This window comes from Suricata suricatta, chromosome 14, assembly GCF_006229205.1.
Source record: "Suricata suricatta isolate VVHF042 chromosome 14, meerkat_22Aug2017_6uvM2_HiC, whole genome shotgun sequence".
Taxonomy (NCBI): Eukaryota; Metazoa; Chordata; class Mammalia; order Carnivora; family Herpestidae; genus Suricata; species Suricata suricatta.
This window is the reverse complement of record NC_043713.1, coordinates 10,107,595-10,130,951: the sequence shown is the minus strand read 5'-3', so window position 1 is coordinate 10,130,951 and position 23,357 is coordinate 10,107,595. Positions and strand designations below refer to the sequence as shown.

Here is a 23,357-nt window from a genome sequence, read left to right as displayed (position 1 = left end):
CCATCTCGGCAGATTCCTGTAAAGCGTATCAAACTCTTAGTTAATGCTTTTCAACTAGAAAACGGGTTCCTTTCTATTCCACTCTGACGGAGTTGTTTACTGAATTGGGATGAGACTCTGTTTGTAACTATTTTTTCCAATAAATGATAGTTGCGGTTATGATAAAAAGTATAATTTCTAATTAATTAAAATTGTTACTTGCCAGGTTTAGGACACACCAAAAAAAATTCATTTCTCATCTTATTTCTTACCCTAAGAATCAGCACCTTAAGACTCTTGTCTGCTTTTGTTATTCTCAGGATAAAAACAGATAAATAAAACATTATGATATAGTTATTTCTAGATATTTCAAAATAGAATTATTCAAAAATTAAGGCTTAGGGTGCCTGGGTGGCTCAGTCGGTTGAGTGTCCAACTCCTGATTTCAGCTCAAGCAAGATCTCATGGTTGATGGAATCAAGCCCTTCCCTGGGCTCAGACCTGACAGTGCAGAACCTGCTTAGGATTCTCTCTCCCTCTCTTTGGCCCTCCCTGGCTTGGGCTCTCTCTCTCTTTCAAATTAAATATGTAAACTTAAGAAAAAAGAGCTTATACTTTTCATGGTTTAAGCATGTAATATACACCCACAGAACAAATTTTAGTTTAAGTAAGTAAAACAGAAAAACTGTTTCAGCTACAATTTTTTTAAGTAGTGAGGAATTCATTTAAGGTTTTCATCTTTTTTCCCCTCAAAAATCTGTTTAAAACTTAGATTTAAAATTGGTATAACTACATAAAATATACGTATGTTTCCATAGCTTCATTTAAGAGTAGTTAGTAGTTTTATTGACTTAGCTGGCATTCTGATAAATAGCTTGGTGCTTAATTTGGGAATGTTTCCAGGAAAGAGACTAAGCACAGTGAACTTCATTTGCTGGGGAAACAAATGTTAAAACAGAACATCTCTTTCCTATAATCAGCATAACTGTTACATTGTAGGCTTTATGTTATGTGCCATGTGCAGCCAGTGCATTTTATAGCAATTTTGTGATTCCCAGTTTTCCACCATACAGGTGGTCTGTTCATATTACTGTTGAGACTTATATGGTCAAAGAATTATTTTTTATATTGATAAGAAATTGGCACATGGCAGCATTTTCTCCAAAACTGTGTAAAATGAGGTTAATTGTGTGGAATAAGAAAAAATCCCAGAGAGAGAGAAAAAGTACATAATTGGTTACTTGGTGTTAGGAAAGTTCCTTTTAGCCAATTTTTTAAAAGATGAAATGAAATTCAAAAACATCTTCAAGGATGAGTTAAATGTACACTAAATTTGGGGATTTCTGAAAATATTTATCCAATTATATTTTATTTTGTCATTTCATTCCCAGTCATGTAAATTTTCAGCTTTATAATAAAAATAACAGTGGGAATATCAGATCTATTTTATCTAAAAGCATTACTTTTTAGTCTAAGAAAACTGATTTAAAATGCCAGGAGCAGATCAGCATGAACTGTATAATTCCTGTTCTTGATAACATTTCTAATCACTTATTTCTGAAACAGTGATTAACTTCCAAGTATTAAATTCTGTGTAAAATAAATATATTCAGTTTATATTCAGTTTGCCTTTCACAGGCATCTGCAAGTTTGTCTTCCCTGACTGCCTTTTTAATCTTCTTTTATATATAAATTATTTGTTTTAATACAATATTCTATGATCCACAAAATTTTAAGTGTAAAAATCTACGAAGTAAATTGGTACTTTTTGCATCAAGTGATCAACTCCAATGTTGATCTAATCATATATTATGAATTTCCGTATCTAAAATTACATATCTATTAAATCCCTTGTTTTATTCTATTTTCCCTGATTTCATTCAAAACCTTATTTACTTGCTTTTCCTCAAAAGAATGAAAATGTTTCCAAGTCCACACTATTGTTTTGAAATGTTACATGTATTTTATGCTTCCATCTTCAAATATAAACAATTATACTAATGTAAATGTATTCTGAGTTTAATGTTCCAAGAGCAAATTTATTTTTTAAAAATATGTTTTTAACATACTTTTTCTCAATAAGACAATGTTCTTTAAATTCTATTTAAAAAATTAATCATCCTCTGAACTCCGTTTTAATGACTATATCACACATTTCAATTACCAGCCCCTCATTAACCACACATGCTTTCATCAGCAAATGAACATGGTGAAAAACAGAACACAATGAGATGAGCAAACCTCAGAGAACGGTCAGAATAAGTATCAAAGGAGAATCTGGCTGACATACTTATGGGATGACTGATGGTTTGGTCCTGAGGAAGTCATACAACACAAACAGAATTAAATTCCATGTTTGAGTCACTGATTGAAATAACTTGGTAATTAAACTCTATTTTTAAGATTAAAAATGGAAAAATGAAATTTGATTGAGATAATTGTGCATATATTTAAATCAGAAAATACTGGGGCACCTGGGTGGCTCAATCAGGTAAGTGTCTGACTTTGGCTCACGTCAGGATCTTACGGTCTGTGGTTTGAGCCCCGCATCGGGCTCTGTGCTGACAGCTCAGAGCCTGGAGTCTGCTTCAGATTCTGGGTCTCCCTTTCTCTCTTCCCCTTCCACGCTCACGCTGTCTCTCTCTCTCTCTCAGTAATAAGTAAACATTAAAAAAAGAAAGAAAATATGGAGAGCAAGTACCATTTTTCACATTCTCAGTAAGAGACAGTGTGGCATAGTGTGGCATAGGTTTAAGGCATATTTAGGCTTGGGAATAAGATGTAATTGTGATCAGTCCCTGGCTTCATAATTTAGTAGTTGGGCAAATAAACTGCAGAGTTTCATTTTCTGTGAAATAGGAATAATGTTTGCCTCAAAGTTTTATTAAGAGCTGTAAAAGTGCTACTAAATGTAGTTTCACACAAAGCACATGTACATATGTGATTCTAAACATAATCTATTTAATAAAATATAATATTGAAAACTCACCAATACTCACAACCACTTTGAAAATATAGGTCTTCTAAACAAATATCTAAAACTACAAGTTACAAAGTTATAATTTTTTTCCTGGTGAAAGATAAATGGTACCCAGTTTTCCTGCTAGTGTTTTTGCCTCTTCATTATTTTCCCATATATATATAGATATACATATATGTCTACAGATAGATATAGATATACATCTATATCTATAGATATACATATATATATGTATATATATACACACATCAGATCCTTTAGTCACTAGTCTTTGCAACTATTATATATGTGTGTGTATATACATATATATGCCATATATACATATTATACATATTATAATATCTATGGCCTTTAGTGTAAACCTGTGTGATAAGTAATACTGTAAACTATGAATTGAAATTTTTATTGCCTGAATATTAAATGCAAACACACCTATGTACATTATATAGAACATCTGGAGCCCCTGTTTTCCTTAACAAGGTGAAGGCTGTTGACCAGCTGATGAGAAATAGTTTAGTAAGAGCACAAGTCTCATCTGATTTCTTTTGTTGTGCTGGTCACTGAATCTTGGGATATCTGAACACAGTATGTAGACAGTGACATAATTAAATTGATTAGATAATATATTTCATCATATATATGTAACTATACATACATATGTTGAATTAATAATCTTTACAGACAGCAATCCAGAGATTTGTGTACTGGTTTTACTTCATTTTGTGATGCTACCATTTACTTCCACGGTCTTAAAAAAAGGAGGGGGAGGCAACAAAATACCTCATCCTACAACACCTCTTTAGAGATCTTCATGTCATCCTTTTGGTAAGAAGAAATCATGTAATTAATGGGTTTGGGTATAATTGGACTATTTTTGCAAACTTTTCATACTCTTCTCTCATTCATTCTTTTCTGTATCCATTCATAAAAGATTAGAATGATTTGTGTCTCAGAATACACATAATCATTTTAAAGATTCTGCTTTATAATAACTTACATTATAGTACTTCTAATATGACAAAAAGTAAATGATATATCCTTACAAATATTCTCCCTGATATATAAAATAAGTTTTCAGGGTCTACAAATTTATTAAAACATGTTTTTGTAATAGCTATAAAAACTATTCCATAGAGAAACACATTTTTCAAAGCTGGCCACTCTTCCCTTGAACTGATTTGAATTCTTTTTCTCAAGAGTTTTGTAAATAGTGATATTATAAATAAGTTGTTCTCAGAAAGCCCAATAACTAAAAACTTCTTGCTTTCAGAATAAGCATCTTTGTGTTTTCTGACATCAAAAACCTTGGCATTTCTTCCATTTCAGCAGAATGTTAGTCCCTGTAACATTTGCTCCTCATCCTTTCTTGTTAAGTTAAATGGAAAATTCAACACCCAGACTCTGTTCTCCTGCCATGTTTCCACTATAGCTATTCAATGCAAGACAAAGAGATATGCAAGAGACTCTTCCCACCCCACCATATCACCAGCCAATTGCTCAATAAAGTGAGGAATCAGATATATGTTTAAAGTGAACAAGCCACAGAAGCAAACAAGATGATTGAAACTTATGCAAAATAGGTTAAAGGATGCATTCTAGAACATTTTGTATTCACAAATTTAATTCTTTACTCAACTATAGGAAACCTATGAATTAAATAAAAGTAATGATTTTGATAATCTTTTATATTGCTTTATATCTATTCCTTGGACCTTGAATTAAGTAATATGGTTGACTTAATAACTAATTGATAATCATGAAGACACTATACAAGCAGTAAATTCGCATGATTTTATCTACTTTTTACAACCTGAAGATGGAATCATCTACGTATCTCTGAAACAAAAACACAAACAAAACAAAAAAAACCAACAGACAATACTGGTAACTACCCATTACTGAAGATGTGATGCTCAATACTACTTTCACGATATGTTTAATTTGAAAACATTACCGTTTGTAATGTACCAATGCATGTTTGATGTTGGAATCTTTCATTTTCTTTCTCATAATTTCATCGATACACGGTTATTTTTAAATGTCTAAGTTCTAAAAGGCTGTGTCGGAGTGTTACCCTGTCCCTTATGTCCAAGAGTATAGCTTAGATTTTGTTTCAGAAATAGAACGAGGCACAGGTATCCTGTATGTGATTTCTAGAATAGTCCTCTCGTGAACTAATAGAGTCAGTCTAAACTGATTATCATTAAGTGGTATGTTATTACTAGTTAATTTTAAATTACTTTAAATTTAAAATTTTAATTCCCACTCATTAGGCTTAGTACTCCTTGGATAGTAGTAAAACAATGTAAAACATTAATTAAACATTTCTCTAAATTAAAAAATTTGTTCTAAGGGAAAAATTCCTATGCAATAAAATTATAATTTATTTCCACCCATAAGTAATATTTTAAGGGTGGATATTTTTCTGTGCGTGGAATGTATGCAAGACTTTCTATTTTCATTAAACTCATAACTTATAAGGACCCATAGAAAATATATTATATATACCAGTTAATAGAATTTGCAAAAAATTATATTCAGTTTGTCAGAATAAAAAGTCTTAAAGTATTTAGTGGCAAATATATGTATATTTTTTTATATTTGTATTTAAATTCTAGTTAGTTAACATATAGTGCAATATTGGTTTCAGGGGTAGATTTAGTGACCCATCACTTACATATAACACCCAGTGCTCTTCCCAACAAGTCCCCTCCTTAAGGACCGTTACCCATTTGTCCCATCCCCCCACCACCTTCCTCCATCAACCCTCAGTTTTTTCTCTATTGTTTAAGTCTCTTTCAGCTTCTGGTTTCCCTCCCCCTCCCTCTTTTTCCCTTGCCCTATGTTGATCTCTTTTGTGTCTTTAAATTCCACAGATGAGTGAAATCATACGGTATTTGTCTTCCTCTGATGGCTAGAGTGTACTGTGCTGAGTGAAATAAGTCAGTGGTAAGTATAGAAATAGGCTGTAGTAGGGATGGACAGACATTGGTAATCTAAAGTAATAAAACAAAATACATAATATATGAATTTTGACATATTACATATCATTTATTTCTAATTCCAACAACATTATAAACTAGCTTTTTCCCCTATATCTGAAGATCATTGAATGGTTTAAAATATACGGTGAACCAAAGTGTGGCTCCTAAATGAGTACTTACATTTCTCCGTGGCTGTAACACTTAGGTTGTACCAAGCGCTGATCTCTCGGTCAAGAACACTGGTTGTGATGATTGTGCCATTGTCATCAGTACTGAACAGTTTACTTCTCGTAATAGAATACCTGCACCAAAAAAAGTATCCCTTATTTTTTTTTATTTTTCCGTGTGACTGTGATATATAAACTAGTTTAAGGGAATAAGACAAATTAAATGCATGTTCTATATAGCTAAGTTATATAATGCCTAACAGTTTTTAGAAAGGTGCATTATATAGTTGACTTAATTCAATGAGGATTTAAAAAAATGATCTCAGATTTAAACTTATGTATGCTAAATCGAAACACATGTAATTCATTCTCATTCCCGAAAGACAATTCTAATAAGTGAATGCTTTAGTTAAACATAAATAGTAAAACAGGGCACCTGGGTGGCTCAGTTGGTTTAAGAGTTAGACTTTTGATTTCTTCTCAGGTCATGATCTCACAGTTCGTGGATTCAAGACCACCATCAAGTCCAGTGTCAGGATTGCAGTGACAGTGCATAGCCTGCTTGGGATTCTCTCATTCTCTCTCTCTCTCTTTCTCTCTCTCTGTCTTTCTCTGTCTCTCCCCTGTTCTCCTTCTATCAAGATAAATAAACTTTAAAAAATAAACAAGTGGTAAAATGTCATTTTCAAAATGCAAATAAACAGGGGTAAAAATTAATGCTTGCTAACCTTTGTTTTTCTTTTGAAGCAATGTAAAGCATATCCTCACCCCAGACTACTCTGAATCTCTTTCCTGCACCATATAGTTGCTTGCTAAATCTGTGCCTCATATTATAATTACTTGATTTCTGACTAATGAGAAATGTTTGGTTTTGTTTAAAGGAAACACTCTGATAATATTGCTATATATTTATATGTATATAATATATATGTGTATGTGTGTATAGATATATATAAGTATATATGTATATATATATATATAGTGGTGATAGTAGATGGATACGCTGTTGTTAGAGCATGCATGGAAATAAGCCAGATAATAACATTCTCTAATGCAAAAGCCTGGAAAATGATCTCAAACTCCACAATGAAAGATGCCTTTGAAGTACTCAGCATGTCTTATCTGCTTGCAAATGATTAATAATAAAAATTAAAGATGGGTAATAATGTGAGTTCAGTAAGGACTTCTCATTGCACGTACATTCCTGAAGACTTTGATGAGACATCAGTAAGGTTTTCCATAATTATGTGGCAAGAGATGAGAATATTTTAATCTTGAATTGACAGGTCTCTAAAAATATCACACTGATTTGTAGACTGGTGTTCAGGGGAGAATTAAAATAGAAATTACAGAGAATTAAGCTTTAGAGGAATTTGGTTTTAACTCTATTCATTTTTAAACTTTCAATAAGCAATTTACTTACATATCCTCAAATGGTCACATTTCCTACTTCAGAGATTTGCTGACAGAAAGCAAGCAACCATAGTTTAACAGTATTTTGAATTAAACATCTAGAATATCCTGTTTCTATAATAAAGCATTCCAAGTAAAACCAATCAAATGTTTGAAATAATTTTCAAATAAAAGTTTTTAAAGATTATGACCTTGACTCATCAGTAACATTTTAAATGATGGTCAATACACATCATTTAAGAAAGGAAAGGTGTGCTAGATATTTTAGAAGGAACTGGAGTGAAAAAGCTTAAAATGTGAAGTTTTGATGTGTAAAAGATCAATCTTTGGTTCATTGCAGAATTCCTTTTTATGGAACTCTTTATTCCTACAAAAATGCTGAATGAATAAAATGTCACTGCATGATTTTCCCAATGCTCACAGCTCTTACCTAAATGAAATAAACAAAGGGCTCTTCTGTTCATATTTCTCCAGATGCCTGTGTCTTATTCTGTACCCTCATATGCCTCTACAGACGTATTCTTTCCACTTCGCAGACAAAGCAACTGAGACACATGAAAGCCGACCCCATATACAAAAGCTAGATTTTTCTAAATAGGCTACAGTTCCACTGGGCATTTCTAGGATTTTTAAGTGCTTCCACTGGTGCACAGCTGAAACACGTTTAAAGACGGTCCTCTTCCGCAAGAGAACCCCCCTGACACTCTTGCATACCCACAAGGCTCTTCCTGTTTCTCCCTGTTTCTCACATACATGACTTCTTGGATTGTTTATCTTTGTATTTTAATTTTTGTAGCTTCCTTGGAGGGATTTCAAGGAATTGGTCTGAATTCATGGGCTTGGAGTTGGTCAGGGAATTTCCCTATAATATTGTTTAATGTCTATGGGAACAATAGTTATGTTCTTTCATTTCTGATAATGGTCATTTTTGTCTATTCTTTCTTTTTCCCCACTTCATTGTCTTGCTAAAGACTGATCAATTGTACTAGTGCTTTGAAAGAATCAGTTTCTAAGGGCACCTGGGTGGCTCAGTCAGTTAAGCTTCCGACTTGAGTTCAATCATGATCAGTCCAGGAGTTTGAGCCCCACATCGGCCTCGGCCTCTGTGCTGACAGCTCAGATCCTGGAGCCTCCTTTAGATTCTTTGTCTCCCTCTCCCTCTGCCCCTCCCTGACTCATGCGCTGTCTCTCTCTGTCTCTCAAGAAGAAAAAATTAGAAAAATAAAACACATTTAAAGAATGGGTTTTTGGTTTCTTTGTATTTCTTTATTGTTTTTAATGCCATTGCTTTTGCAGGTTTTTATTTCCTTCCTCTCCACCGTCCACCCCACTTGCTTTGGATTAAACCAGCTCTTATTTTTCTAACAGAAAAGAATAGGCTGCCCTTGTGATATTGATAAAGTATTTCACATTTTGACTATCGGTTTATTTACAAGGAAACTTCAATAATGTCCAAAGAATGAGTCATGCACAAAGGTGGCAAAAAAAGTACATTTCCTGTATCTGGAATCTCAACAATATGGCAACACACGGTCTTAGGGATAAAAATGAAAATCCTAAGGGAAATTCCTTATGAAGTTCTTCATTAATTTTATGACGGAAATTTTATCAGAGATGATTTTTGGACTCTAATGCCTAGCACACGAGGCCCCTTAAAACAGCTGCATTGCCTGCCTTTCAGGTCTAATTATTCCATTCTTTCTTCAGACCTGAACACTGGTTTTTCTTAAACATTTACCACTTAGCTTATTATTATAATTCATATCAAGGCATATTTTCTCAAGCTTTTCTGTCCTTAATAATGACAACATGACAAGAACAATTTGTTAGGCCATTTATCTCACCCAAGATGTGCTGAAACTGGGCCTGGGAATCTACATCCTCCAAAGAAATAGGTAATTCTTACATGGAAGGAAAAACTAAGTAATATGACTTACTAGGATTATGTATAATTTAATCTGTTTGTGATGTGTTAATTTCTTTCTCCAAAAAACGGAACCCTTTTGGGGTCAAATAGAATGCCCTTTCATTTCCTTTGGTCTCCATATGGCTTGCCATGGAATAAGTATTACGGAAGACATATCCCATTAAAACTCAAAACTAAATCATTTAGCACTTGATTTCAAACATTTTTTGGACCTCGTGCTTCAAAAAAAAAAAAGGGCTAGGTACCTACTGAAATGTGTTCAAGGGGCTATCTTTATTCTAACAAACATATGAAAAACAACTTATTTAAAAAGGTAGCTCTAAAAGAGAGAATATCTACTAAAGACATTAAAAGATACTCTTTTTGGGAGTCTAGCCAGTTTGGTCAGCTAAGAATCTGACTCTTGATTTAGGCACAGGTCATCACCTCACAGTTTGTGAGATCAAGCCTCATATTTGTGCTATCAGAGCAAAGCCTGCTTAGGATTCTCTCTCTCTCTCCCCCTCTCTCTATGTCTTTCTCTTTCTCTCTCTCTTTCTGCCCCTCTCCCACTTGCACTTTCTCTCTCAAAATAAATACATAAACATTAAAAAAGATATTGTTTTTATAAGCACTAATAAAAATTGTAAAGTAGTAAATTTCAGTATAAAGGTAAAAATTATTAGTTAAAATAGTCTTGGTAGAAAATAAGGTAAGTAATCAATAGTACTGATGCTATAAACACATCACCTGTCAATATTTTGGTGAGATCCTCTTATTTGTCTCATAGGTGATATTTTTACTTGTAGTAAACAGACAACTCTCATAATTTTGTATTTTAAAATCATGTAATGTTTTTAGCCAAGTTCATAAGCATCACTGTCAAGCATTTATCATCCACTGCCTTAATTATGTCATTATGATTAGACATTTAAATTGTTTCCAACCCTTTATTATTATAAATGATGATATAATAAATATCTTCATCCTTTAAGCATTTTTTAGAGTTATGTATTCTTCAGTATTCCCAAAAGAACAATGCATAGCTGAATAGATACATTACTTTTAAAAAACATCTATATTCCTTTAATAGTTATAACTATATATACATGTATATAACATCATATATATGTACATTTTCTACTCAAACTACTATTATTAAGTAAGAACTATATCGACATATTAGAATGCAGTGTAAGGGATTACAGTGGAAAAGTGGGAGCATTCCTCTTTCTCAAGGAGTTTCTTTTTTGCAACATAGCCTCTACAAACTGCAAAACAGTACCCAGCATCAAATAAGTACATGGAAGTTTGTAGAAATCTCTAAGCTATAAAGAATTGAAAACAGATGAGTAAGGGAAAGTGGTGGAAGGAAACATGTAACAGTTCGGTTTTTATATCTAACCAGGCTTACAGTTTAAATATTGAAAAAAAAATGAAGACATAGTACCTGACAATAGACTAGTTTAATAGATGGTAAATATTGATTAATATTTATATCTAACTGGACTGATTTCATTTTTATTTTTATTTTTTTAATTTTTAATGTTAATTTATTTTGGAGAGAGAAACAGAGACAGAGCGTGAGCAAAGTAAGGCAGAGAGAGAGGGAGACACAGAATCCAAAGCAGGCCCCAGGCTCTGAGCTGTCAGCACAGAGCCCAATGTGGGGCTTGAACCCATGAACCATGAGATCATGGCCTGAGCCAAAGTTGGACGCTTAACCAACTTAGCCACCCAGGCACCCCTGATTTCATTTTTAAACTTTAAGTGGTATCCTGTGAAAGCTTTCTCAATTTTTGAATATTAATTAAGTATTTTTGTCATTTTTTAAAAGTTTATTTATTTTTAGAGGGAGAGAGAATCCCAGACAGGCTCCACACTGCGAGCACAGCGCCTGACATTGGGCTAGATGTCATGAACCCTGAGATCATGACCTGAGCAGAGATCAATAGTCTGACACTTAACTGATCAAGCCACCCAGGTGTCCCTAATTAAATAGTATTTAAATGGACCATGCATCATCAACTTTGCTTCTGGACTGATGTCATCAATGGTTACTTTTCCCTCACCTACTTTCCCCGTTAATAGAGTTGATTGCATTGAATTTTGGTTGATGACTGCCTATTTCTTGTACAAATACAATTGCTTACTTTACCATAACTTTATCAATAGTGAGCCTCTGGTTTTAACAAGTTGGAACTGTTGAAAATTTGATAAGTACCATAAAGAGCACTAGAGATTTATCTTTGTTACATTTGTGTGAAATTTTCTTTTCTTTTTTTTTTTGAGTTTTTTTATGTCTTTTTAAAATTTATTTTTGAGAGACAGAGAGAGACAGCACAAGCAGGGGAGGGTCAGAGAGAGAGGGAGACACAGAATCAAAGCAGGCTCCAGGCTCTGAGCTAGCTGTCAGCATGGAGCCCGATGTGGGGCTTGAACCCACAAACCATGAGATCATGACCTGAGCCGAAACCGGATGCTCAACCGACTGAGACACCCAGGTGCCCCTGAAGTTTTATTTTCAAGCTAATTTGTATTCACACATTTAATAACCCAAAGCTAGCTTCCAAACATACCTGATAGGAGAGTTCTTCTGATCTGGATCTGTGGCAGAGACCATGCCTACAAATGATCCATGCGGTCTTCCTTCGAAGATTTCAAATAGGTAATATGGGAGGAGGAAAACAGGAGGTTCATCTTCGTCTTCCACCTGGACCTTAATGAGGGTGGTGGAAGCTTCAACATGGTACTTCATGAGCCGCTCATCAACATGGCGGTTTCTAACTCTTGCTCTAATACGATAGTCATTCTGGTGCTCAAAATCCACTTTCTATAAAGAGACAGTGCACACCAGAAGAAACGGCTTCATTAACCTAAGTCAACGCTTAGAAAAAAATGTTTAGGTTATTAAGTCTCAGGTGCTTTTCAGTTAGGTTTTGCTCTTTCTGTACTTGGTTGGATCCCTCTGATATTATCATTAAGAAGCTGCATAGCAAATTTTGTTACTTACAGCTAATGTTTTGGAATAATAACAATATTTTTAATGTAGGATTAAAATTATACTTTTTTCATAAATATCTTATGAAATTGAGAATTAATTTATTTTAAGATCTTTCCAAAAAGTTTATCCTCTAAAATCTTAAAAAATAAAAATAAAAAACCAATAGACTATTCTTTAAGTAAATTGAGACTCTGTAATAACTCTCTCTCATTTCTAAGCTCCTTTGTTCCCTAAATCATAAATCACTTATTCACTTATTTCAATTACTTATTCAATTACTTATTCAATCACTTATTCAATCACTTATTTCAATTAACAAAGCAATAACTTACTGGCTAAACAAAATAATTTCATGTATTTCTGATTTGAATGTGTATTATTCTGCAAAGTAAATGTTGTTCATACCTTTTTTAATATCACTATTCCTTCTTGTGTCTCATTATTAGTAATTATGTCAAATGTTTGGGAATCATCTTCAATGCTGTAATCCATTTCTGCATTCTCTCCAATGTCATTATCATATGCCATGATTTTTCCTATAGAAGTCCCAGTGGGTGCAGATTCAGAGACAGTTAAACGGTACAAACCTTTAAAAGCAAAATGCAAGAGATATCACATAATAAATATAAGAAACTCCCAAATATAGCACTGTTTTTTGTAGACCATGAGAAAACCCATACCCTCACTTTCTACCAGTTACTTTTTTAAAATCAATATCTATCTATATCTAACTATATCTATCTATCTATCTATCTATCTACCTACCTATCTTTCTTTAGTTTTGTAGTCAGTATTTTATTTTTCTTAATATCCTACTTGAGCATCCATTATTTTCTCTCAAATATACCTTTGGAAGTCTTATCACCAATACAGATATATTTTCCAAATTTCTATTCATATGCATACTTCATTAATAATTTTGAATTTATTTATTATATCTTCAATCATCTGAATTGATAAAAAGAGTTTTCACTTTTATTCAAGCATTCTCTGATAGCTAAGGTTTTTAGTAAATATAAGTGTCGATTAAATATGGGAAAGACTAAAAGAAATAAGTGAACTCTAAGTGTACTAGTTTGATTTTTAGATTCTGAGCATTGGCCATAGTGGAAATGAAAGCAAACAAACAAAAGAGATAGATCCATGGCAGTTGGTGAGTGATGTCCAGGCAACCATACTGGAGTCACATGATCCTCTTGTTTTGGTCATTTGATAATAATGGCAGTTATATTTGAAATACATAGATATAAATATAAATAATTGAGCAATGTTAGCTTTATTTTTCAGAATTGATTTGCATAAAACTGATAGAGTTAGCTATTTGTAACTTATTATTTATGATTTATGTTAAAATGTGGAAAATAATCATATATGTCAATATTCTAAAGAATGTAACTTTGTAGAATTTTAAAAAGAGCATATAATAGAATTTTTCTTTAAAGAGATACTTAATGTTTTGAGGTGCCTGGGTAGCTTTGTTAGTTAGGTGTTCGACTTTGGGTCAGGTCATGATCTCACAGTTGGGGGCTTTGAGCCCCTCATTGGGCTCTTTGCTGACAGCTTAGTGCCTGGAGCCTGCTTCAGATTCTGTGTCTCCCTCTGTCTCTGCCCCTCTCCTGCTTGTGCTCTCTCTCTCTCTCTCTCTCTCTCTCTCAAAAGTAAATAAGCATTAAAAAATTTAAAAAATGATTCTTGATTTTTTTTGGAAATACAGAGCAAGTCACTTCACAGATTGCCTTGTGAAATTGTCTTTCCTTTTTTTTTTTTTCATGGAAGAAATGTGTTTTAAAAGTTGCAAATATTTTTACTATTTTCAGGAAATAACTGCCTAACTATGCTGCCGTGTCTTCTCCCCCACTGTGGGAAAATATATGGTTGAGAAAATATATTTTCAGAAAGAAGGAAGAGCAAGCCAAAAGGCCATAAAGCCAGTGGCAGAGGGTATGTCAATTGCCTGGCATTGGTTTGTCCAGGAGCAAGGGGCAAAAGGCGAATATATGACCTCCCGGAGGTAATGGAACGGGACCAGATGATGGCAAATTGTTTAGGACAATGGAGGTTATATCAAGGCCTCTGACTTTTTCTGAGTGACATGGTAAGACATTTAAGTGATATGATCGGACATGCATTTCGACAAGATCACTAAAGTTGTGCTGGAAGTAGAACACAGGAAAACAGAGGTGGAAGCAGAGAGGTCGGATGGGAGCCAAATTAAGAGGGTGGTGTGACCCAAGGTTGCAATCGGAAGTTGGTGAGAAATGTTCAGATTATGGATATCTTTAAAAGAGCCAAAAGGATCTGCAGATGATTGAGTGTTAGATATGAGAGAAAGAACAGATGGGAACGTGACTTTTAGAATCTTGAACAAAATCTTAAAACAAAACCAACCTTAAATCTTAAAACAAATCTTAAACAAAATCTTAAATCAAAAAAGTTCCTATTATCAGGAGAGATTGTGTGTGTTTGTGTGTGTGTGTGTGTGTATGTGTGGGTGTGTGCTCACAGAATATTGAAAATCATGCAAAGCTGATCTTCAATTCAGTCTGGGTTAGAAATTAGAATTGACCTAAATTTGACCCAGTGCAATCTGAGTTGGATTGTTTGAATTGAACTGAATTGAACTGAATTGAATTAAATTAGAATTGAATGAATGAGATTTTGCCCTGATCAATATGATGGCTGGAAAAATCTGTAAAAAGAGGGTAGAGAAGGAGGCAAGCATGATCAGGAACTCAAATATATGTCAAGTTTAAATGTACATAACTCACACATGAAGATATTGAGTAGATAGCAGGAGAGGTTTTTACTAGAGGTGTATATTTGGGAGTTGCCAGCATAAAAGCGGCATTTAAAATCATGTGGAAACACAATGGAGTGAACGTGAAAGAAGAGAAATGAGATCCTAAGTCTTTATACCAGAAATACACCAAAGTTTAAAGTATGTAAAGATGAACAGGAGCCACAGAAGAATGTTAAAGTGACCAGTGAGATAGAAGAAAAAGCACATAAGGATAGAGTAATCCCTGTCAAATTCCTGCTGAAAACTCAAACTCTATTAGGACTGAGAATTGTTTGGATTCAGTCTCACATAGATTATTGATAGAATTGACCTGATCGGTTTGGGCAAGTGATGTTAGTGAAATCTCGACTGGAGTGGGCTCAGGAGAGTTTAAAGACAGTAAATAGGACAATCATTTGGATACTTCTTTAACAATTATTTTCTCTAAAGGAAGAGAAAACGCAGCATGATCAGCTAGACATGGTGGTGAATAATGATTTATTCTGTTTTTAAGATGAAAACAACCACCACCACCACAGTGAGAATGCTAATAATAATTAATGGGCAGAGAGGATGCTCTTGTTTGAGAGGTCAGGGAAGACTGCATATCAGAGGAGATATGTATTATTACATCGTTCAGTTCAGAGGAGGGCTATGGGATCACAAGAAGGGAAAGTAGTTTGAACACAAGTAAGGAGGCAAGCACACTTCTATTTTAGAGGAGTAATCAATACACATATTTCCCCATGATTACAGTGTGGGGAGGAAATAGAGAAAACTGTCTTAAAGAGTGAGGTAACTGTGGTACTAGAATCATGTTCACCCACATTCAAATGTGAAGGTAGTAATGCTATCATCTTACATGAGGATTCTGGGTATCCACAAGAATTTTAAAAACTATTATACATGTTCTAGTTTATTCAGATATATATTGTATGTATCATATATACATTGTTTATATTTATCAATGCTTATAGAGATTACATATATACACATTGTTATATATTAGTTATATATTATATATGCATATTGTTATATAATTTTATATGCACAATGAAATGTATATATGTGTGTGAGTACAATGTTGAAGTTGAGAAAAATTAAAAGAAAAATGGAAGGCAGTAGAAGCTTGAAGGGCATTTTGTCTCAATGAAAATCCCTTGGGCGTTCTGCCTTCCAGAGTCTTCAACTTGTGATTTCCCCTCCATCTGCATAAAACATAGACTAGAAATATTCCATACATTCATCTCCTATTTTTCTACATCTGTTATTCGAGAATCATTTTGTAAAGTCCTGGATAATTCGGGTAGAATTAGACAGTCATATTCATAAAACCTCTTATAACAAGGAGATGAAGGTCACAAACTCCTGCCTGGTTGCCTAAATTCTATTAAGGAGAAGTTGTTTTATTGACTCATAAAGAAATGAGGAGATGTTGCCCAAATGGTATAAAGTTGCAATTGTGTAGGATGAATACATTTAAAAAATCTAGTGTAAAGGTGGTGACTACAGTTAGTGATAAATGTTGTATGATGGGAATTTTCTGAGAGAACATCTCAGGTGCTCTCACCACACACATGTACACAAGTGAATGATGTGAGGAGATGGATATGTTAATTAGTTTGACTGTAATATCAATGTCACTATGTATATGATACCAACACATCATGTTGCGCCACCCAGTTGGCCCAGTTGTTTGAGTGTCTGACTTTGGTTCACGTCATGATCTAAGGTTCATGAGTTCTGGCCCTGTGTCAGGCTCTGCTGTCAGCACAGAGCCCACTTTGGATCCTCCGTACTCCACTCTCTCTCTCTCTGCTTCTACCCCACCACCCTCTTTCTTGCAAAAATAAATAAACATGAGAAAACCCATCATGTGGTATACCTTAAGTATATACAATTTCTATTTTTATAAAATGGTGACACTATACTGAAAAATGATAAATTTGAAAATAGCATACAAATAAACGTCCAGATATGTAATATTTCTTTTTAATTTTTAAAAGGCTTATCCATTTTTTGAGAGAGAGAGACAGCCCAAGCTGGGGAGGGGCAGAGAAAGAGGGAGACACAGAATCTGATGCAGGCTCTAGGCTCTGAGCCACCACCACAGAGCCCAACACGGGGCTCAAGCTGACCTGAGTTCCATGCTTAACCGACTGAATTACCCAGGTGGCCCTGTCTTCAGACAGTTTAAAAAGTGTTATCACATATATGCCCTTTAAGATTTCCTTTTGTTAAAAAAACGCTCATAGTTTTATTACCAGATGCCCCTCTCTATTTCTTGAAATTTCAGATGATCTGATAACTTTGGGCATGGAACAGAGCAGGTGCACTGAATAGTGTCTGCATCATTTAGGTGTGTAGGGCGGAGTAAGGGTGGTTGGGTGGGTTTGCACTTGTATGTGTGTGTGTTTGAATTACTTTTCACTTTAACACATGCATATATGTTTTTTCCTGTCATGATAATTGCTCATGATTCCCAGAATTGCTTGTAAATGTATTTCTGTAGGTAAGACAGAATACCCTAGGTATGTGGGGGCAGAGGGGAAGAACCTATTAGAAAGAAAAAAGCATTTCTCCCAAGAATTTCACAAGAAGTCCCTTCTGAAGCACACCAAGTAAGTGATTTAACTTGTATTCATTACTTAAATTATCAGAGCAGGTGTGGCATATTCATACTACGTAAGCAAAAGATACCTACCCATATTACACATATATGGTCAGTTAATTTATGACAAAGGAGCCAAGGGTATGCAATAGGAAAGTGTCAGTCCCCTTAATAAATGGTGCTGGGAAAGTTGGATAATCAGATGCAAAAAAATGAAACAGGACCACTATCTTATACCATACCCAAAAAACTACTGAATATCTATTAAGAGACTATAGCAACTAAGACCTGAAACCATAAAACTCCTAGAAGAAACATAGGCATCAAGGTCCTTGGCATTGTCTTGGTGATGATCTTTTTTTTAATCTGATACCATAAGCAAAAACAAGAAAAGAAAAAATAAGCAGACTATATCAAATTAAAATGCTTCTGCACAGCAAAGTAAACCCTCAAAAGGATGAAAAAATAAATTACTGAATTGGAGGAAATATTTGCAGATCATATATCTGATAAGATGCTAATATCCAAAATGTATAGAAACTCATTGTTATAGAAGCAGTTAAAAAAAACACCTATATATCAAATACTATTACTACTACTACTACTACTACTACTACTACTACTACTACTACTACCACCACTGATAATATTAAAAATGGGCAGGAACATCTGGGTGGCTCAGTCAGTTGAGTGCCTGACTTCAGGTCAGGTCATGATCTCACAGTTCATGGGATCGAGCCCCTACCTCATCCTGTCAGCATAGACCTTGCTTCGGATCCTCTGTACCCCTTTCTATACCCCTCCCCCACTTGTACTCTCCTCCACAAAAAATTAAAAAACAAATAAACAAATAAAAAATGGGCAGAATATCTGAATAGACATTCATCCAAGTAATGCATATTAATGGGTAATAGGTACATGAAAAGGTGCTTGATATCCTTTATCATCAGGGAAATGCAAATCAAAATCATGGTAAAATCATGATACCTCACACCTGTTAGAATGACCTTTAAACAAAAGACAAGGAATAACAAGTACTGGTGAGGATGTGGAGAAAAAGGAACCCTGTGCATTGTTGGTGGGAATGTAAATTGGTGCAGCCACTGTGGAAAACAGTATGTAAGTTCCTCAAAAATTAAATATGGCACTACTTTATGATCCAGCTCTTCCATTTCTGCATATTCATCCAAAGGAAATGAAAACACTAATTATAAAAGATATCTGCACTCCCATGTTTATTGCGTTATTTTTCACAATTGCCAAGATATGGAAACAACTTCAGTGTCCATCAATGGATGAAAGGATAGAGAAATTATAAACACACACACACACACGAATATTACTCAGTCATAGAAAAGAATAAAATCTTGTCACTTGCAACATGAATGGACCTCAAGGGTATTATACGAAGTGCAATAAGTCAGAGAAAGACAAAGACCATATGATCTCTCTTACATGTGATATATCATATATGTATATATAATATAAATCAAAGGTGAATATAGAAATAGGTGATTTTTGTTTCTCTGAAGATAACATAAAAATTTTAAAAATTATCAGTTTAAGTCATTACTTGTAGTAAATAGAAAAATGAATTACTCAAAATATCTGTGTTCTAATACCCCAGAACCTATGAATATATTATGTAAAGTGGCAAAAGGGAATCCAGGCTGCAAGTGGAAATCTTACTGCTAATCAGCTAACCTTAAGATGTGAAGATTGTCTTGGTTTATCCAAGTGGACTTGATCTAATCAGATGAATCCATAAAAGTGAAGAAGAGGCAAAAGTGTGGTTTGGAGAGGTGGCAATGTGTGGAGGGTTTGACCCCTTTTGTTGTGTCTGAGGTGCTTGAGTTAAATACAAGAACCAGAAAGATGCCTTAAGGAGCTGTGTCCTTCAGCTGATGGACATCAAGGAAACAGAGCCCTTCTTCCTACAAACATAAAGAACTGAATTTCTCCAATAATTGAATCCAAAGAATTGGATTCTCCCCTGGATCCTCTGGAAAGGAAAACAGCCCTACGGACGCCTTGAACTTCATCTGGTGACAGTTTTCAATAAGGTAACAATTTGCTTAAGGCGGGAGGTGTGTGGGAATTGTTACAGAGGTAGTTAAAAAAACACATTATTGTTTCATTTGCATTTAACTTTTCACACTAATAAAAATAATTATACCTTCAATAAATTAATAAATTTATTTTATATATAACTCTAGTGTGTTGTAGTGCTTTAGATGCAAGTTTTAACATTTGCATGTATTTAGCACATGTATAGTTATGTTATAATGAAAATTCACGATGTTGTCTACTTACTTTCCTTAAATATAGGTTTATTGTCGTTAACATCAGATAGTTTAATTAATACACTTGTTGTTCCAGACAGTGCTCCAGGCTGACCAATCATATCTTTGGCTTGAATAATTACCCAATACTCATCTTGCAGTTCTCTATCCATTTTAGAAGATATTCTTATGACGCCTTAAGAAATGTAATAAAATTTCAGTTATTATATCATTATTAACCATGGCATCTTCCTAGTTAATTTCTTAATCATACAATCATTCTTTTGATACATTTTAAATGACTACAATGTGCTAGACACTGGCTTGGAGAAAAAAAATTGGTTAAATATCAATAAAATAAAATAAATTATAATAAAGTTAAATAAGTTAAATATCAATTCTACCTGGAATTTAGAGTAGTCATCACAATACTAAGAACACTAGTAGACTCTTAATAAAATACTGTGTTAATCGAATCCTGGGGTAAAAAAGAGGAATGTCTTACTTTTACTTCAAACTATTTTCTGCTATCTTCTCTAACATAAGGTTAGTGTGCTACAATTTACTTTTTCTTTAAATTTGAAAGAAATTAATTATAAGTAAATGTGTAAAGTACAACACCAAATTTATGCAAGATATATTGTGCACCTGTGATGTTGTTATATGAAAAAGGATTTGTTTTTGACTGACAATTATTCATAATACAGATAAATCTATACACAAATTTTCAAATTCAAGATTGATGATAATAAATGTAATGAATATTTTATATTTATTTGATAAACTTCTGTATTTTAGAACATATTATATAAAATATTCTATAAAATTATTTTGTAAAAAAATAATTATCACTGGGAAAACATAAACTAGGAAAGGGTGGTGCAGTGGACAAGTGGGCGCTGGGCTAAAGACTTTGGGACAATAAACATAAACATGAGAAAGAGAGTGGCCAATCCTCAATGTATCTGTGTGGAAAAGTGTTCATTAAAAAATTGTGAGACCTGTAAATGCAAAAAAGGATAAGTTGGACCATATTGCAGTAGCATTTGAAAGTGGACAAAAGTGCTTTATCATAGCAATCTGTTATATGGATCCCTACAGAAAATCCTGAATGTCTTAAAGAGACACTGCCAGTACTCTGTCTATGTTTGACTCCAGATACAATTAGGAGTAAAGGTGAATCTCATTGTGGTTTTAGTTTGCATTTCCACGACTACCCAGGTTGAGCATTTTTAATATGCTTGCAGGCTTTCTGTGTATCAAATTTTGGTCAATTGCTTTAAAGGTCCTTCACCATCTTTTTAATTTTTTTTCTTTTTCTCATTGTTTTGTCATATCTTTGCATATGTTTTATACCTGTATACAAATGATCTGTGGTATAGATTTGGAAATTCAATCTCTGGAAGTTAGAAAAATCAGCTAAAAGACTAAATAGAATTAAAATACAACAAACTAAATAGTATTAAAACACAACCCATTTATTTATTGAAACATCAGCCTTACTGTACAGCATGTTTGTAAGCAAATAACATTTTGCTCTGACATATGCCTTCTTAGAATCCTATTGAACTACACTTTATTTCATTTAGAAATACCTGTTGTTGGTTCAATGGAGAAATAGGGCTGGCCTTGTAATAAACTGTATAGGAGACGAGCATTGTTGCCACTGGAAGGATCATCAGCGTCATTTGCTGTCACCTGGATGACTAATGTTCCTGAAGAAAAAATGAATAGTAACAAGAAATTAAGAAATTAATAGTAACAACTAAGAAATTATTGGACAATGAATTCAGTACTGTATGGTATTTTCTTTCTAGCAAGCAAGGTGAAGACATAAAATAAAAAACTAGCCCTTCTTGTTCAGAATCATAAAACTGATATTATTCTGTGCAGACAAGAGAATATAATCTCATAGAAAATGGCCCTAATCCACATATGTGCATTTTATACACAATGTAGAATTTCAAACAGAATCTATGCTATAATTAAATGTAATTATTTAACAGTCCATTACAATGTCTAATTCAGGATCTTTCAAAGGTGTGTTAAGTTATTAGTGGAAGATTCAAAAGGAAATCGTAAGCTGTTTACTTTAAAAATCATACTGTGAACTGTAACTCAAAAGAGTGACAGAATATTTATAAAAATAAAAATTATTGAAATGAGCTTGAAATAGTATCAAGTTGAGGATGGGCACAAGTATCTTCTTTGCTTCATTTCCTTCTATAATATACTTACTTATGTTGAAGAATTCTTTTTTTTTTTTTTGGTATAGTAAAAGCAAAATCTTGTCACATATTGATAACATAAAATGATCTTACTGAAATTCAATAACAATCAATAAAATACAATGGGAAGTATTTGTACATTTCAATTTAATGCTTATTAAACATATTTCTTTAAAAGTATTGAGCTTTTTAATCATCTGTATGTAAAGTTGGAATAGTATTATAGGTCTTGTTGGAAATCTGCACTTATGGAAACATTATGTCAATAAGAATGACAACTAGAACATCACAGAAACAAATAGTCTATGTGATTTTCTCCACAACCAGCATCATTATTATTTTATAAACTGAGACATTCTAATTGGAAGCCCTTCTATGCTTCCGTAATAACTGTGTCCCTCAAATATATATAGTATTTGCTCTTTTGTCTTATTTTTCTCAGTATTTTATTAGTTACTTAACACTTGTTTTATACTGTACAACCACTCAAAATGGAAACACCTTAGGTCCAGGTGTTTTACAATCATTCTTTTCCATTGTGATGACAGGGATGGACCTTAAGGGCATTACGCTAAGCAAGGTAAGGCACACAGAGAAAGACAAAGCTTTCACTTATCTTATTCTACCACTAGAAACAGAGTAAATTGCTGGTTCACAGAGGCTGGGAGAGAGGGGTAAATGTTGACCAAACCCAACAAAGCTGCAGTTAGCAAATGAGTAAGTTCTGGAGAGCTAGTGCACAACATGGTGATTATAGTCCACAATATTGTATCATATACCTTAAAGGTTCTAAAAGACTTGATCTTAAATGATCTTCCCTGCCCACACACGCAAAGATGTGATGTGATAAAGATGCTATATCAGTGCTATCTAATGCTGGCTCGATCATTCTAATGATCTGATTTTGTTTAATTTTCTTTAGTGCTTTACTGCTTTTTCATTGACATCATAATTTATTAAATACAGGTTAGACAACTTTAAACCCTCTTAGATATTTTCTTAAAGGTTTTTCTTAAAAAAAAAA

At 33.7% G+C, this 23,357-nt stretch overlaps 1 protein-coding gene across 1 annotated transcript in view; it reads right to left on the bottom strand.

Annotated features, from left to right (window-relative positions):
* The window catches only part of CDH19 (cadherin 19), a 69,303-nt gene that overhangs the window by 33,057 nt on the left and 12,889 nt on the right, over nucleotides 1-23,357 (bottom strand). Inside the window, exons 3-7 of the mRNA XM_029922239.1 lie at nucleotides 21,701-21,820; nucleotides 20,137-20,301; nucleotides 12,839-13,020; nucleotides 12,009-12,262; nucleotides 6,124-6,245 (exon numbers count right to left, since the gene is read on the bottom strand). Coding sequence (XP_029778099.1) covers nucleotides 6,124-6,245; nucleotides 12,009-12,262; nucleotides 12,839-13,020; nucleotides 20,137-20,301; nucleotides 21,701-21,820 — 843 coding nt within the window. The remainder of the gene's footprint in view (nucleotides 1-6,123; nucleotides 6,246-12,008; nucleotides 12,263-12,838; nucleotides 13,021-20,136; nucleotides 20,302-21,700; nucleotides 21,821-23,357) is intronic.